This window comes from Crotalus tigris, unplaced genomic scaffold (assembly GCF_016545835.1).
Source record: "Crotalus tigris isolate CLP2741 ecotype Arizona unplaced genomic scaffold, ASM1654583v1 scf7180000024461.2689607, whole genome shotgun sequence".
Lineage (NCBI taxonomy): Eukaryota > Metazoa > Chordata > Lepidosauria > Squamata > Viperidae > Crotalus > Crotalus tigris.
This window is the reverse complement of record NW_024100631.1, coordinates 2,127,501-2,143,466: the sequence shown is the minus strand read 5'-3', so window position 1 is coordinate 2,143,466 and position 15,966 is coordinate 2,127,501. Positions and strand designations below refer to the sequence as shown.

Below are 15,966 nucleotides of genomic sequence, written 5' to 3'. Positions count from 1 at the left end.
CAACCCTGGAAGTTTTTAAGAAGAGACTGGGCAGCCATTTGTCCGAAATGGTCTAGGGTTTCCTGCCTGAGCAGGGGGTTGGACTAGATGACCTCCAAGGTCCCTTCCAACTTTATTACTACTACTACTACTACTACTATTATTATTATTATTATTATTATCTTCATTTCCAGCACAGCAAAAAAATAATTTAAAAAAAGGAGCTAAACACCACAGGGAAGCCTTCGACTTACGAGCACAATTGAGCCCAAAATGTCTGCCACTGAGTGCATTTTTGCCCCATTTTACGACCTTTCTCACCACCGTTGTTAAACGAATCGCTGCCTTGTTTTAAATTAGTAACCCGGTTATTAAGGGAAGCTGCCTTGACTTTGCGGGTCTGAAGGTCCCAAAAGGGGATCATGTCACACACACACACACACACACACACACACACACACACACACACACACCCCAAGACACTGCAACCGCCTTAAATACATGCCAGTTGCCAAGCATTCGAATTGTGATCACGTGACCGTAGGGAAATGCTGCAACGGATGCGTGTGTGAAAATCAGGTCACAAGTTGCTTTTTTCCAGTGCCGTTGTCACTCCGGTCACTAAACCGACGGTTATAAGTCAAGGACACCAGCCATTCTTCTAAACTCTTGCTTTGTACTCTTCCTTACAGTGGGGATGCGACGGTCTTAAGAAAAAGGGGCCATGAATTCAAATTGAATTTCATCGATGACACTAATGGATTTGAGAGGTTCACGCTTGGATACCGGATCAGGATACGACCCAGTGCAGCTAAAAAACCTTGAAATTCCTATTGGAGAAAAAAAAAATATCTGTCCACGGATACGTATAACGTTGCTTCTGTCTTCTTTCACGTCTTGCTATGCATGAATGCAGCATCACAATATGGAACCTATTTTTCCCCCTCCTTTTATCCTTCGATGTGTCTCTTGCATTGTTTAAAATCCACCCCCCCAGTTAACATGGCATGTCATATCTGCTAAGCTTTTAAAAGCAGGAATTATTCCTTTTTTTCTCTCTCTCTTCCGCCCAGGTGGCTCTTGATACGTTTCTACCTTTTTTTTTTTTAATTTCTTCCTTCATTAAGCAAATTTCTGAATCTGTACTATAAGCTCTGCCGGAACTATATTTTCAGTTAGACTTGGCCAATTCTTCTGAACTTTGTAAGTTGTATATACATTTATTTGCAGCCGTCGGTGAGTTTATAGCATTCTTCTCTCCGCTTCTTAAAAAAATGTTTGTCAGTCACAAGAGGATCAAATTCTTCCTTTCTGGTGCTCCCTTAAATAAATAAATAAATAAATAAATAAATAAATAAGATACGGTACAGAACAGAAAAACTATACCTCACCAGTGATGTGAAAAATTTGGAGAGTTTCACCCACCATGCCTTAAAAATCATGGGGAGGACACGCCGTCTTTTTTCTTAAAGAAATTTCTAAATTTCTTTCTTAAAAAAAAAAAAATCGCTCATGGATTTTTTTGGGGTATTAGATTCTCACTGTGTTTTCTATCAAATTTCAGTTGAGAGAACAATGATATAAATCCTCAAAAGGTTTTGTAGGCATCACGACACTAATTTTCTGGACCGTTTTTGTAATAAATGGAATCCACCTGTGAAAACTCTGTGGGTTTTCCTGTCTGTCTTTGGGGGGGGGGAGCGAAGTTGTGGATAAAATCTCCAGAGCTTTGAACAACGGTGGGAAAGGTAAGTAGGCGGAAGTGTCCTTTCCTGAGAACTTTTGAATTGTGGAAAAGAAATCAAACAGGGCTGCAGTAGGCAGGGATCCAAGCAGTCCTCAACTTAAGAGCATAATTGGGACCAGTGTAACAGAGTTGGAGGGACCTTGGAGGTCATCTAGTCCAACCCCCTGCTCAAGTAGGAGAGACGCTACTCCGTTCCAGACAAGTGATTGTCCAATCTCTTCTCCAAAGCCTCCAGTGATAAAGCAACATCCCACAATCAGAATTTCCATCCCTATGCAAGGCGGTGCTGCCCTGTCAGGACACTATTCAGTTTGACTTGCCAGAGTTGATGCAGAAAAAGTCATAAAAATCAGATGGGGAGACGTCATGACTTGCCACCAAAATTATGGTCGTTAATTGGAGGACTACTTGAATCTTTTATGACCGGCTGGGCACCATCTGGACTATCAAGAGTGCATGGATGCTCTTAGAAAATTGATATGCGCGTGGCTTGTTGGGATGTTACGGTGATGGACGGAGCAAACCATCCCATATTCATTTTTGAGAAGGCAAGCTGTAAAACAATAATGGTACATGTCTTTATTCGGTGCCTTTCTTAAAACATGGGACCCAGATAAAAAGACCTCCTTACTTACAAATCAATTCAGTAAATTCCCTTACACCCAATGTATTAATGCTCGAACATTCAGCTCAATCAGGCTGTTTAAACAAATGCCCAAGGATAGGATATGCTGTCTAGACAATCATCATAATGAGAAGTGTTAATCTGGGGCTGTCAGCTAAATGAAGAATAGGTGGAATAACACAACCTTATAGCAACCGACCAATCAAATTAAAATCACCACCGTCCAGTCTACTTCTACCCTCTCCGGTGTGCCCTTTTTGTTTTTTTTTAATGACTAATGGACATTTATCCCAACAAAATTCTGGGTTGTAATTGTCCATTGTGCTTATTTCTTAAAGGGGCTTGGGTGGACTGCAAAGGCAGACGAGTCCTTGAAGGTGTGGGAGACTGGGGCCTTGCCTTGTATTATGCCACCTTCCTGGCATAATACACCCACACCTGCCACAAAGCGGTTGCCGACAGGCAGAACCAGGGCCAAGCTTTACTTGCTTTGAACTCAGGTGACTTTGAAAGGGTGGGTGGAATAAATCATTTAGGGGAGATGAAGCTTTAATAGAAGAGAATATTTGTATATTCATTTAGTGCTCTCTGAGCTTGGGGGTTTTTTCTTGCAGGTGTTTCATGACCCAACTAGGTAACATCATCAGTGTTAGAACAATACATTTCGCAGGAAATTTTAGGCGTACGAAACAAAGCGGACGGTCGTGCCGATGTTTTAACATTTGAGGTGAGACCCCCTTTTTCTGTTTTTAGAGGTTGGGAGGCTGCAGCAAAGCGAACAGAGAGGAGACTATACCCCAATCATAACCCCCCCCCGGAAATCCCAGAATCCCCCATTGACTACCCTGCCACAAATTCCCAGCTAACACCATCGCCCCAGCTCTGCGGGAATGAGAAGATGCTATTTTACCTTCCTGGTTCCGGAAGCTCTCTATTTATTTATTTATTTTCCCAGCCAAATCATGAGGACTAGCGCCTGGGATGACCTCGATGCAGCGCGAGGATGGGGGGGGGGGAAGGACCAGGGTGCGCGCCTCGCTCTCCCCTCCGCAGTTTTTATCCTTCGGGAGCCGAGAAAAAGATAAAGGGCGGGGGGTGAAACAGATCGGCCGGCTCGAGGCTGGGTTGTGATTGGCTGTCGGCGAGCGATTGGGCGGGGCCAGGCCACTTTTGCTCCTCCTTTTTCTAATAAACCCCCCCCCTTTTTTTTTTTTCTCCTTGGAGCTCCGCTTCTCCGCTGCAGCAGCCTCCGCCGGAGTAAGCGGAGCCGCGTTTGCAAAGCTCGAAGCGCGGCGGGGCCAAGGCTCGCTTGCCGGGAAAAGCGGGTGGGGGGGCCCGGCTCGCATTGCAAGCCCAGGAAGCCCCACACCCTCTTTGGGGAGGGGGCGAGGGTCTCCGAGATGAGCACAGCCCTGCGGTACAAGAGCAAGCTGGTCAATCCAGGTGAGCTTTTATTGGGGGGGGGAGAGGAGAATAAGGCACGTTTTTAAAAACCTGCTTGCCTTTTTTGGGGAGGGGGCGTTGAGTCTCGGGAGGTGTCTTTTTTTCTTCTTCTAATTTTGGCTTTTTTTCCCGTTTCCCCCCCCCCCTCCTGTCCTTTCCCATCCTCCGGCGCTGCCCGTCTGCGTTTGTCTCCCATAGAAGAAAAACAGGTAAGGTTGATTCTTTTATCCTCTCTCTCTCTCTCTCTCTCTCTCTCTCTCTCTCTCTCTCTCTCTCTCTCTCTCTCTCTTTTCCCCTCGCCGTCCCAGATGATGCTAAAGGGGTGGGTGGGTGGGGGATTACTTCCATTTTCTCACCTGTTTCGAGGAAAGACAAGCAGACCCTCCCTCTTTCCCGCCCCCCCCCCCCGCCCAGCCCCTCAATTTTTACAGACGAGGGGCGAAGCCAATTCCAGCTTTGAATAGCAAAGACACAGACACAGGCTTAGGAATGTTGGTTTCAGCTGTCTGGGCTGTTTGCAGGAAAGCAGGGTTTCGAGAGGGTGGGGGGCTTTTGCAAAGCCTAAGGGCCTTGTCCCTTGGTTGGCAGCTAGCAACCCTGCTGAGCTACTCCAGCCACATACTGGGGCCAAGCTAAACCAAACCATGTTCTGGTCATTTTCGTTTCTCTCCTGGAAAGCAGTTGCAAGATTTCAAAGCTGGCTTCTGAGACGCCTTTCCTTGTTACTGTCTGAGCCTTCTCCGCGCCCCCCCCCCCCAGCATCCTTTCGGCGTGCCCAGTTTTCCTTCCCTGGAGGGATGGTAGGGTGTGTGTTTGTGCAGGGATGGGGTGGGGTGTGGGGGCTAGGCTGATGTAATTCCGTGGCAAGGAAGAAGATTGTTTATCTGCAGTTTGGCTGGCTGGCTGGCTGGCTTGAGCTTGGTGCAGCCGGGATCCGGGTTTGCAGGGATGGCGAGATGCAGAATGAGAGTATTATTGTTGTTGTTGTTATTGGCTGGCAAAGGGGGCAGATTGGATTCCACAAGGAGATCCCCGTGATTTTTCTCCCCCTTTTTAAATAAAATAAAATAACTGTTTGCATGCCGTCTGTTCTGAAATAATTGGTTGCACGCCCTTTTTGTTTGCTGACGGGGCTGTGGCTTCTTGGTCTCGTAGGCAAGGTAAGCTGCTGGTGGAGATGCAGCCAGAATTAAATCCGTGTGCTGTTGGGTTTGGCTGTTTAGAAGGCTGGAGGGGGAGAGAATCCAGACGCCAAAGACTGGAGGTTAAAAGGATTGGGAGAGCAACCTGGCCTTCTCCAGGCTTTTCCCCATCTGAGTCGGTTCCCCGACACTCCCTCGCTCTGGCAATTAGGAAGAATTTTCAGATGGTGGAGAATACTTTGGCCACCTAATGAGAAGGAAGGACTCACTGGAGAAGAGCCTAATGCTGGGAAAGATGGAGGGCAAGAGAAGAAGGGGACGACAGAGAAGGAGGTGGATGGATGGAGTCACTGAAGCAGGAGGCGTGAGCTTAAATGGACTCCAGAAGATGGTAGAGGACAGGAAGGCCTGGAGGAATGTCATCCATGGGCTCGCGACGGGTCGGACACGACTTTGCTACTAACAACAACCACAGGCAACCTTGGTTCTTTGATGATTCATGGACTTCAACTCCCAGAATTCTTGAGCCAGTATGGGGGAACTATGGCCCCCTCATGACTCGTGGACTTCAACTCCCAGAATTCCTGAGCCAGCATGGGGGAACTATGGTCCCCTCATGACTCGTGGACTTCAACTCCCAGAATTCCTGAGCCAGTATGGGGGAACTATGGCCCCCTCATGACTCGTGGACTTCAACTCCCAGAATCCCTGAGCCAGCATGGGGGAACTATGGTCCCCTCATGACTCGTGGACTTCAACTCCCATAATTCCTGAGCCAGCATGGGGGAGCTATGGCCCCGTCATGACTTGTGGACTTCAACTCCCAGAATTCCTGAGCTAGTATGGGGGAACTATGGCCCCCTCATGACTGGTGGACTTCAACTCCCAGAATTCCTGAGCCAGTCTGGCTCAGCTTGGAAACCTCTCCCTTTCCTCTCAGGGTGGCTGGCTCGGGAATTCTGGGAGTTGAAGTCCACGAGTCATAAAAGAGCCAAGGTGGCCTACCCCTGGTTTAGGGAGTGAATTGGGTTGTGTTCAGTGGAGCTAACATGGTAGCCAGGCTCTTCCTTCTCCTGGATTTTTATTTTATTGAGTTGTTTATTTGTATCCTGCCATTTTATTATTTTTACCAATAACTCAAGGCGGCCAACATATGCAGCACACCTTCCTTCCTCTGATTTTCCCAACAGTAACAGCCCTGTGAGATAGGTTGGGCTTACAGAGTGGGACTGGGCCAAGGTCGCCCAGCTGGCTTTCGTGGCTAATGTGGACTAGAACTCACCGTCTCCTGGTGATTGGTCCAAAAATCACCCAGCTGGCTTTCGTGGCTAAGGCGGGACTAGAACTCACCGTCTCCTGGTGATTGGTCCAAAAATCACCCTGCTGGCTTTCGTGGCTAAGGCGGGACTAGAACTCACCGTCTCCTGGTGATTGGTCCAAAAATCACCCTGCTGGCTTTCGTGGCTAAGGCGGGACTAGAACTCACCGTCTCCTGGTGATTGGTCCAAAAATCACCCTGCTGGCTTTCGTGGCTAAGGCGGGACTAGAACTCACCGTCTCCTGGTGATTGGTCCAAAAATCACCCTGCTGGCTTTCGTGGCTAAGGCGGGACTAGAACTCACCGTCTCCTGGTGATTGGCTCAAAGTCATTTTCCTGCCTAAGGCGGAACTAGAACTCACAATTTCTTAGTGATGAGTGCAAACTCACCTAGCCAGCTTTCCTGCTTAAGGGAGGACTAGAACTCACCGTCTCCCGCTGTCTAGCCCGATGCCTTAACCACTAGACCAAATTGGCTCATTTTCTTCCCTTTCCCTGGCGGATTCTCCTATTTTATTCTGTTCCTTGATGGCGTTCCTCAAGCGTGTTCAGGTTTTCCCTATGTCCTCCCCAAGGCAAACAACACGGCCTTTATTTGAAGATGTGGGTATTTTAGTAGTACAACTTTATATGTAGACAGAGTACAATTAATTATGTCTTTCTGTAACCATAGGCAGGTAGTCCTCAACTTATGAGCCCCAAATTTATATTGCTAAGTGAGACATTTGTTCAGGGGGATTTGCCCCCTTTTACGGCTCGTCACAATTGGTAACTGGATCGCTGCAGTTGTTAAAGTAGGAACACGTTTGTGAAGCGAATCTGGTTTTCCCATGGACTTTGTTTGTCAAAAGGGGATCTTGGGGCACTGCAGCCATCATTAAATGTGAGTCAGTTGTCAAGCATCCGAATGTAAATCTTGTGACCATGGGGAGAAGAGTCCTAAGTATGAAAAATGGTTGTAAATCACTATTTTCGGTGCCGTTGTGACTTTGGATGGTCACTGAATGTTATAAGTCAGTGGGGGCGAACCTATGGCACGGGTGCCAGAGGCGGCACTCAGACGCCGCTCCAGTCCTAGGCCTTCAGCTGGGTTTTATAAAACCTTTTCGCTTTAGGCCTCCGCCGCCGTGTGCAAAAAAAAAAAAAAAGGTTCAATCAATCAATCGATTTCAACTTCTCGCGGGGGGGAAAAAAAGATCTCGCAAAGTTGGAATTGATTGATTGAACTTTTTAGTCCCACCCAGTCTGCCGTTACCACCACAGCCATGCCCACCCAATGGGCCACACCCTCCCAATGGGCCACACCCACCCGGCACCCAACGATGCATAAATGGGTTTTGGATTGCAGTTTGGGCACTCGGTCTCTAAAAGGTTCGCCATCACTGTTGTAAGTTGAGAACTACTCGTAATTAGTTCTTCTAACCTGGTCCTTTAGCTCACCCAAAATATACACCCATCACTGTTGTAATTAAATCCCTCCACCTGGCTAGTGGCCATTTCCTCTTCCTCCTCCTCTCCTTTCACCTTTCCCAGAATTATGGATTTCTCCAAAGAATCATTGCATAAAGTTTCCAAAATGGGAATAATTTGAACCTGCTCATTTGTGCCTCAAGTGAGAAAGCTGGATTGATTGGTTCAATGGTCCATTTGTGGTTCTTCTCCGTGCTGTTCTCAGGAATCCTCCCCAGTGCTAAAATGCAACAATATTCTTCCTTTCCTGCTTTAGGGGATGTAATTATTGAATCTGAATAAGCTTATTTAAACGCCGATGGAGGTTTTGAGAAGAAAATGGTTCATTTCAGGGATGAATGTTAATTGCATAACACTCTGTTAAGTAAGGTTGGGCTCAGGTAAAACCCTGGATTGCTTTGATGCCTTTCCTTTCATTCTGTTGCTGATTATCTAGAACCATTTATCCTACTAATCCGTGAGTCAGGCTTTACAAATTGCTGTGGCTGGGTTCTCATCACCACAACATACATTTCAGATTAATGCAAAGTGTGAATCGTCTGCTTAACCAAACATCTCTGGGGCGAGTCGGGCTTATTATTTGTTGCTTAGAAATAGACATCTATTCTTATGTCTAGGCCAGGGGTAGGCAACCTTGGCTCTTTTATGACTTGTGGACTTCAACTCCCAGAATTCCTGAGCCAGCCATGCTGAGGGGAAAGGGAGAGGTTTCCCAGCTGAGCCATGCTAGCTCAGGAATTCTGGGAGTTGAAGTCCACAAGTCATGAGGGGGCCAAAGTTTCCCCCATGCTGGCTCAGGAATTCTGGGAGTTGAAGTCCACGAATCATGAGGGGGCCATAGTTCCCCCATACTGGCTCAGGAATTCTGGGAGTTGAAGTCCACGAGTCATGAGGGGGCCAAAGTTTCCCCCATGCTGGCTCAGGAATTCTGGGAGTTGAAGTCCACAAGTCATAAAAGAGCCAAGGTTGCCTACCCCTGGTCTAGGGAGATTCTCAGTCATCCAGATTGTAGTTATCCCAAAGATGCTTTTTCACGAGGCACGTGGACTTCCTTGTTTTTCTTTGAAGACGTTTCGCTTGTCTTCTAAGAAGCTTCATCCAGAGCTGAAGAAACCCTGGATGAAGAAGCTTCTGTGACGAGAGGCGAAATGTCTTCAAAGAAAAACGAAGTCCCGTTGCCTTGCGAAAAAAGCATCTTTGGGAGAACTATTCTTTTGAGAAATTCAGAATTGAGGAAATTGCAAGGGATTAATACCACTGTGCCCTATTGGGTTGAATTAATGGTTGCCTTCTCTGACATTTGGGTCACTTCCGAATCTTGCTTAGACACGTGCCGTGGGAAGACTCTTTATAAGCCAGTCAGGGGAGCAAAAAAGTGGCCTTGAACCAATCATGGCAAGCAGCGAGAAGCTCTAAGAATAGTCTCAAGGAGATTGCTGGGAGCAAAAAACGGTTCCCATATCTCCATCCAGTCTTGTAGCTAAGCAACGGAAGGCATCTGCACACTCTTGCAAAGTCACGCTAGTTGTGCACGCTAACAATATTAAATGGGAGATGGGCAGTGCAGATGTGCTGTGCATGAGGCAGGGAGGCCAGCTGGCATTGTTCCAAACAGCTGTCTTAATTCCATTGGCTGCGATTGGATTTGATGGGGGATTAGGAGACTGGATCCTCATCCCTCCGTGGACAAGATTAAAGGTCTGGTCTCAAATCTCTGGGTGAGAGCTTCTTACAGGGGGTCCTTGATTTATGACCGTAATTGAGCCTCGAATCACAGTTGTGAGTCATGCTGTTAAGTGGGTCACCACACGAACATGCTTTAATTCTACGACCTTTCTTTGCGGTGTCGTTTTAACAGAATCACAGAGTTGGGAGGGGGACCTTGGAGATCTTCTAGTCCAACCCCATTGCTGAAGCAGGAGACCTTGTACGATTCCAGACAAATGGCCGTCCAGTCTCTTCTTGAAAACCTCCAGTGATGGAGCACCCACAACCTCTGGAGGCAAGTCGTTCCACTGATTAATTGTTCTCAGTGACGGGAAATTTCTCCTTGATTCTAGGTTGCTTCTCTCCTTGATTAGTTCCCATCCATTGCTGCTTTCCTTTATCATCTTGGCTGCTCTTCTCGGCACTCTGTCCAGAATCTCAGCATCTTTTTTTTTTTTTTTGGATTGTGTACAGTTGTACACAATCCAAAGAAGAAATACATTTTTCTTCTGATTCCCAGCAACGCATCTCTTCGACTGCTGTGCGAAGGGATGATGAAACTTTTGATCACACCCAGCAGGGTGTTGTTAAGCCATCCTCAGCCTCCGGAAGCAGAACAAAGAGCCAATTAAATTATTATGATATAAATAAAACGCTGAAACTTTGGAAAGAGCGCAGAGAAGAGCAAAGATGATTTAGGGCCTGGAAGCTAAAACATACGAAAAACGGTTGCAGGAATGGGGTCTATCTAGTCTAGAGAAAAGAAGGACTAGGGGTGACACGAGAGCATCTTCCAAAATTTGAGGGGCTGCCACAAAGAAGTGGGGGGGTCCACCTATTCTCCAAAGCACCAAAAAGCAGGATGAAAAGCAATAGATGGAAACTAAGCAAGGAGAGAAGCAACCTAGAACTAAGGGGAAACTTCCTGACAGTGAGAACAATTAACCAGTGGAACAGTCTGCCTCCAGAAGCGGTGAATGCTCCAACCCTGGAAGTTTTTAAGAAGAGACTGGACAGTCATTTGTCCAAAATGGTGTAGGGTTTCCTGCCTGAGCAGGGGGTTGGACTAGATGACCTCCAAGGTCCCTTCCAACTTTATTATTGTGGTTGTTGTTTATGACTGAGAAGGTTGCAAATGATGATCACGTGACCTTGGAAGGCTACAACTATTGTAAAATACAGGCTGGTTCCCAAGTGCTTGCGTTTTGATCATGTAACCATGGGGATGCTACCGCTAGGGTTGTAAGCATGAGGACTGGCTATATGCCACTTATTTTCAAGAAGAGACTGGACCGCCATTTGTCTGAAACGGGATAGGTAGATTTCCTACCTGAGCAGGGGGTTGGACTAGATGACCTCCAAGGTCCCTTCCAACTCTGTTAATTCAATTCCCGTCGATATTTTCCCAACGCACCTCGGTCCCTTCCCATCCCTCCTCACCTGTGCTTCTGCAGCCTTCTTCCGAAACCGGTCTGTGCCAACGTTTGCCGAAACTCAATCCCTGGACATCTGCTCCAGCAGGGCTTAATTGCTGACGAAAACACACCGCCCCGTATCCGAGGCATTTCTTTAATTTAGGCGGAGTACAAGCAACGCATCCTTCAGCTGGATTTTCTTTTTTTAATCCGCCTCGTGAGTTACGTAGGGGTGGGGGTGAAGAAAAAATTGCTGTTCCAGAAAGGAACAGCCTATCATTCTGCAGGACCTGATCGGCTGAATTTTTCTCTCCCTGGCGGATCCCAAGCAGGATTCGCAAAGCCAGCGTGGGGTTCCCGGCGGCTGAAAAAAAAAAAACAGCCTTTACAAAAGCTGGCCGAGCGAGGTTCTGTCTTGCAGAAATTCTGCTTTGGACTGGCAGATCCAGTTTTGGCTAATTGGTTAATTGGACTCCTCCTGATTGTGCAGTGTCCCAATTTTCTCTTCCTGGTGAAGAGGCAAGGGACAGCGTCTAAATTTGGAGCTGCTTTCTCTTCCTCCTCCGGCCGGGAGGGGGGAGAAACCCCCACCCACATCGCAATAGAAAATTCCAGGTAGTCCTTGACTTACAAGCACAACCGGACCACAATTTCCATGGCTGAGGAAGCTGGATTTTCAAGTAAACTGTTTCTGATTTCAGGACTGTTTTTGAGAGATAGAATAGAATAGAACTGGAAGGGATCTTGGAGGTCGTCTAGTCCAGCCCCCTGCTCAAGCAGGAGCACCTATACCATCTCAGACAAAGGAAGGAAGAAGGAAAAGAGGGAAAGAATAGAATAGAGATGGAATGGAATGGAATGGAATAGAATAGAATAGAATAGAATAGAATAGAATAGAATAGAATAGAATAGAATAGAATAGAATAGAATAGAATAGAATAGAATAGAGCTGGAAGGGACCTTGGAGATCTTCTAGTCCAGCCCACTGCTCAAGCAGGAGGATTTATATCAGCTCAGACAAGGAAGGAAGGAAGAAAGGAAGGAAGGAATAGAATAGAATAGAATAGAATAGAATAGAATAGAATAGAATAGAATAGAATAGAATAGAATAGAATAGAGCTGGAAGGGACCTTGGAGATCTTCTAGTCCAGCCCACTGCTCAAGCAGGAGGATTTATATCAGCTCAGACAAGGAAGGAAGGAAGAAAGGAAGGAAGGAAGGAATAGAATAGAATAGAATAGAATAGAATAGAATAGAATAGAATAGAATAGAATAGAATAGAATAGAATAGAATAGAATAGAATAGAATAGAGCTGGAAGGGACCTTGGAGATCTTCTAGTCCAGCCCACTGCTCAAGCAGGAGGATTTATATCAGCTCAGACAAGGAAGGAAGGAAGGAATAGAATAGAATAGAATAGAACAGAGCTGGAAGTGACCTTGGAGGTCCTCTAGTCCAGCCCCCTGCTCAAGCAGAAGGACCTATACATCTCATAGACAAGTGACTGTCTAGACTCTTCTTAAAAATCTCCAGTGATTTGCCACGGTTGCTAAGCGAATCACTGCAGTTGTTCAACGAAACGTGTGGTCGTTAAGCAAATCCGACTTCCCTCCTTGAGTTGGTTTGTTGGAAGCTGGCTGGGAAGCTCGGCAGTGGCCATCCCATGGTCCCGGGATGCTGCAACCGTCAAGGCCGTGGTTTTCCCAGTTGCAGTGTAAGGCTGTGAAAGTTGGACCATAAGAAAGGCTGAGCGCCAAAGAACGGAGGCCTTTGGACTCTGGTGCTGGAGAAGACTCCTGCGAGTCCCCTGGACGGCAAGGCGATCCAACCGGTCGGTCCTAGAGGAGATCAACCCCAACTGCTCTTTAGAAGGAAGGCCAGATCCTGAAGTTGAAACTCAAGTCCTTTGGCCACCGAATGAGAAGGAAGGACTCCCTGGAGAAGAGCCTGATGCTGGGAAAGATGGAGGGCAAGAGAAGAAGGGGACGACAGAGAATGAGGTGGCTGGATGGAGCTGCTGAAGCAGGAGGTGTGAACTTCAATGGACTCCAGAAGATGGTAGAGGACAGGAAGGCCTGGAGGAACGTCGTCCATGGGCTCGCGATGGGTCGGGCACAACTTCACAACTAACAACAACAGCAACAATGGATATGGCCAGTCTAGAAAAAAGAAAGACTGTGTTTGGGGGGGGGGACATTATAACTGTATTCCACTATTTGAGGGGCTGCCACAAAGAAAAGGGGGTCAACTTATTTTCCAAAGCAGCAGAAGGCAAGAGAAGAAACAATGGATGGAAACTAATCAAGGTTAGAAGCAACCTGGAACTAAGGAGAAATTTCCAGGTAGTGAGAACAATTAATCAGTGTAATGAATTGCCTTCAGAAGTTGTGGGTGCTCCATCAGTGGAGGATTTTAAGAAGAGACTGGACAGCCATTTGTCTGAAATGGTATCGGGTCTCCTGCCTGAGCAGGGGGTTGGACTAGATGACCTCCAAGGTCCCTTCCAACTTTATTATTATTATTGTCAAGCCGTGGAACGGCTTGCCTTCAGATGTTGTGGGTGCTCCATCAGTGGAGGATTTTAAGAAGAGACTGGACAGCCATTTGTCTGAAGTGGTATAGGGCCTAGCAGGGGGTTGGACTAGATGACCTCCAAGGTCCCTTCCAACTTTATTATTATTATTATTATTATTAAGCCGTGGAACGGCTTGCCTTCAGATGTTGTGGGTGCTCCATCAGTGGAGGATTTTAAGAAGAGACTGGACAGCCATTTGTCTGAAATGGTATCGGGTCTCCTGCCTGAGCAGGGGGTTGGACTAGATGACCTCCAAGGTCCCTTCCAACTTTATTATTATTATTGTCAAGCCGTGGAACGGCTTGCCTTCAGATGTTGTGGGTGCTCCATCAGTGGAGGATTTTAAGAAGAGACTGGACAGCCATTTGTCTGAAGTGGTATAGGATGGGGACCCTTGCTGTAGGGTCTGCTTTCATTTTTTTTCCTCCCCGCCTCCCTGTTTTAAAGAAAAGAAAACAAAATGCTGGAATAGCCCAAGAAGGACTGCCTTTTGTTTTGTTCTGAAGAGGAAGAAAACCTCTCGGCACAATTTTGGATGATGCTTTCACACTGCTCAGGCTTTCTGTCCAAGAGCTGGGAGACCTCCAGAGTGGAGCTGTTCTGCACAAAGCTTGTTCAAAAGCTCGGTAGGAACGGATCTCCAAGAGTTTTGTCTTTTCTCAATTTCTTCGCTCGGCGATGTTTGGGCGCTTGGGGAAAGACAGGAGGGTGTCTCCAAGCTGTGGGGCCGTGTTCTTTCAGGCCAGCTTTTGTTGTCCGTTCGCACAAAGTGTCTCCTGTTTGGGAACCGCAAGCCCATTGGTACAGTCTTGCCTGGTGCCAGCCCGTACTGGGAGGTGCCTGCAAAGCCGACCGTGAAACCAAGTTGACATTCGGGAGGAGAGAAGGCAGGAACGGCTCAGCTGGGGATGGGAGGCCCACGGGACGGGTGTTTTTCAACCTCGGCGACTTCAACTCCCAGAATTCCCCAGCCGGCATTGGCTGGGGAATTCTGGGAGTAGAAGACCTCCGCCTTTTAAAGTTGGCAAGGTGGAAAAACACTGCTGTAGATGCTCGTCTTTGTGTCTTGCCAGCTTTGCTGTCTGCAAGCCAGGCTGCTTGTATATAAAAGGAGAGATTTAAAACCCGCTCCTTTCAAGCCCTGTGGATGTTTCCTAGTTGGGTCGTGAGACGTCTGCAAGGAACACAACCGAGGTCAGAGAGCAGCAAGGACCCCACAGTCGTCGTCCCCCTCCTCCTCCTCCTCCTCCTCCTCCTCCTCCTCCTCCTCCTCCTCCTCCTCCTCCTCCTCATCCTCCTCCTCCTCCTCCTCTTCTTCTTCTTCTTCTTCTTCTTCTTCTTCTTCTTCTTCTTCTTCTTCTTCTTCTTCTTCTTCTTCTTCTTCTTCTTCTTCTTCTTCCCACAGTCGTCGTCTTCCTCCTCCTCCTTCTTCTTCCCACAGTCCTCCTCCTCCTCCTCCTGTCTGAATGCCTTCATTGACAGCCCAGCCCGGGAATCGCCATTCCGGTGCCAAAGAACATAGTAAGACGGGTGTGAGGTTTTTTTTTTTTTTTTGAGCCTGCCAAGGTGGACTTGGGTTGACGCCTCGTTTGTCAAAAGCCAACTCTGTTATTGCAGTCAAACAAAACTTTTAACACCTTTCCCACCAAATTCTGGGTGTTTTCACAGTTTCTTCTGCCTGGCTCCCAAGTTCAGAAGCGTTTCTTCCTCTCGGGGTTCGAGGCGACGCAGAGGCAGAATTTAATTTGTTTTTCCATCTCAGTCCAGCCGGAATTCTGCATCTCTCGGAGCGCATGAAATAAGCGAGAGGCTCCAGGGGTCTTCAAACCTGGCCCTTTGATGATTTGTGGACTTCAACTCCCAGAATTCCTCTGCCAGCAAGTTTGAAGACCCCCTGCTTTAGATGTTGGCTCCATCACATTTTGATTCTAATATATTTTGATTCCTCCCTTTCTCCCTTCCTTCCTTCCTTCCTTTCTTTCTTTCTTTCTTTCTTTCTTTCCTCTCCCTTTCTTTCTTTCCTCTTTCTTTCTTTCTTTCTTTCCTCTCTTTCTCCCTTTCTTTCTTTCTTTCTTTCTTTCTTTCTTTCTTTCTTTCTTTCTTTCTTTTTTTCCTCTCTCTCTTTCTCTTTCTCTTTTTCTCCTTCCTTCCTTTCTTTCTCGATCTTTTCTTTCTTTTCTTTCTTTTCCTTGTTCTGGGATGCTGGAGCCCAGCATCCCGAGACCAATAATTTAGCCAGGCAGGATGAACTGGTCACAATTCCTACTTTAAATGAGGTTGCTTTGAACTCAACCAACCTTGCAAAACCAGTTTACGGAAAATCAGTGTAATGGGCAGACCTTGTGAGCTTTTCCATGTCCTGTATTTTTCTTTTCCTTGGCCCCGAATGAGCAAAAGGGTCAATGTACTACAAGAACTTTGGATAGGCTTGGAGAAAAACACATGTGCCTGTTTTTTGTTTTTTTATCCTTCGGGATCGGCTACAGATGATTCTTCACACCCGGCTGATGTACAGAAGGGAGTTTGTGAGTTTGGGGTGTGGTGAA

The 15,966-nt window shown here is 47.0% G+C and overlaps 2 protein-coding genes across 12 annotated transcripts in view; both read left to right on the top strand.

Annotated features, from left to right (window-relative positions):
- Nucleotides 1–3,102, top strand: part of LOC120303173 (septin-2) — a 34,542-nt gene extending 31,440 nt beyond the window's left edge. For 5 of the 6 annotated variants that reach the window (XM_039332435.1, XM_039332434.1, XM_039332436.1 and 2 more), the window contains one exon: nucleotides 672–1,645. The gene's annotated coding sequence lies outside the window, so the exon portion shown is untranslated. Of the gene's footprint in view, nucleotides 1–671; nucleotides 1,646–2,965 lie in introns of those variants that run through there. The other variant, XM_039332432.1, reaches the window with a different exon arrangement.
- The window catches only part of SEPTIN5 (septin 5), a 34,992-nt gene continuing 20,919 nt past the window's right edge, over nucleotides 1,894–15,966 (top strand). For 2 of the 6 annotated variants that reach the window (XM_039332423.1, XM_039332422.1), the window contains exon 1: nucleotides 9,264–9,422. In XM_039332423.1, coding sequence (XP_039188357.1) covers nucleotides 9,279–9,422 — 144 coding nt within the window. In that variant the 5' untranslated portion in view covers nucleotides 9,264–9,278. Of the gene's footprint in view, nucleotides 2,852–2,965; nucleotides 3,079–3,468; nucleotides 3,795–3,992; nucleotides 4,004–9,263; nucleotides 9,423–14,460; nucleotides 14,615–15,966 lie in introns of those variants that run through there. The other 4 variants (XM_039332427.1, XM_039332426.1, XM_039332425.1 and 1 more) reach the window with 4 other exon arrangements.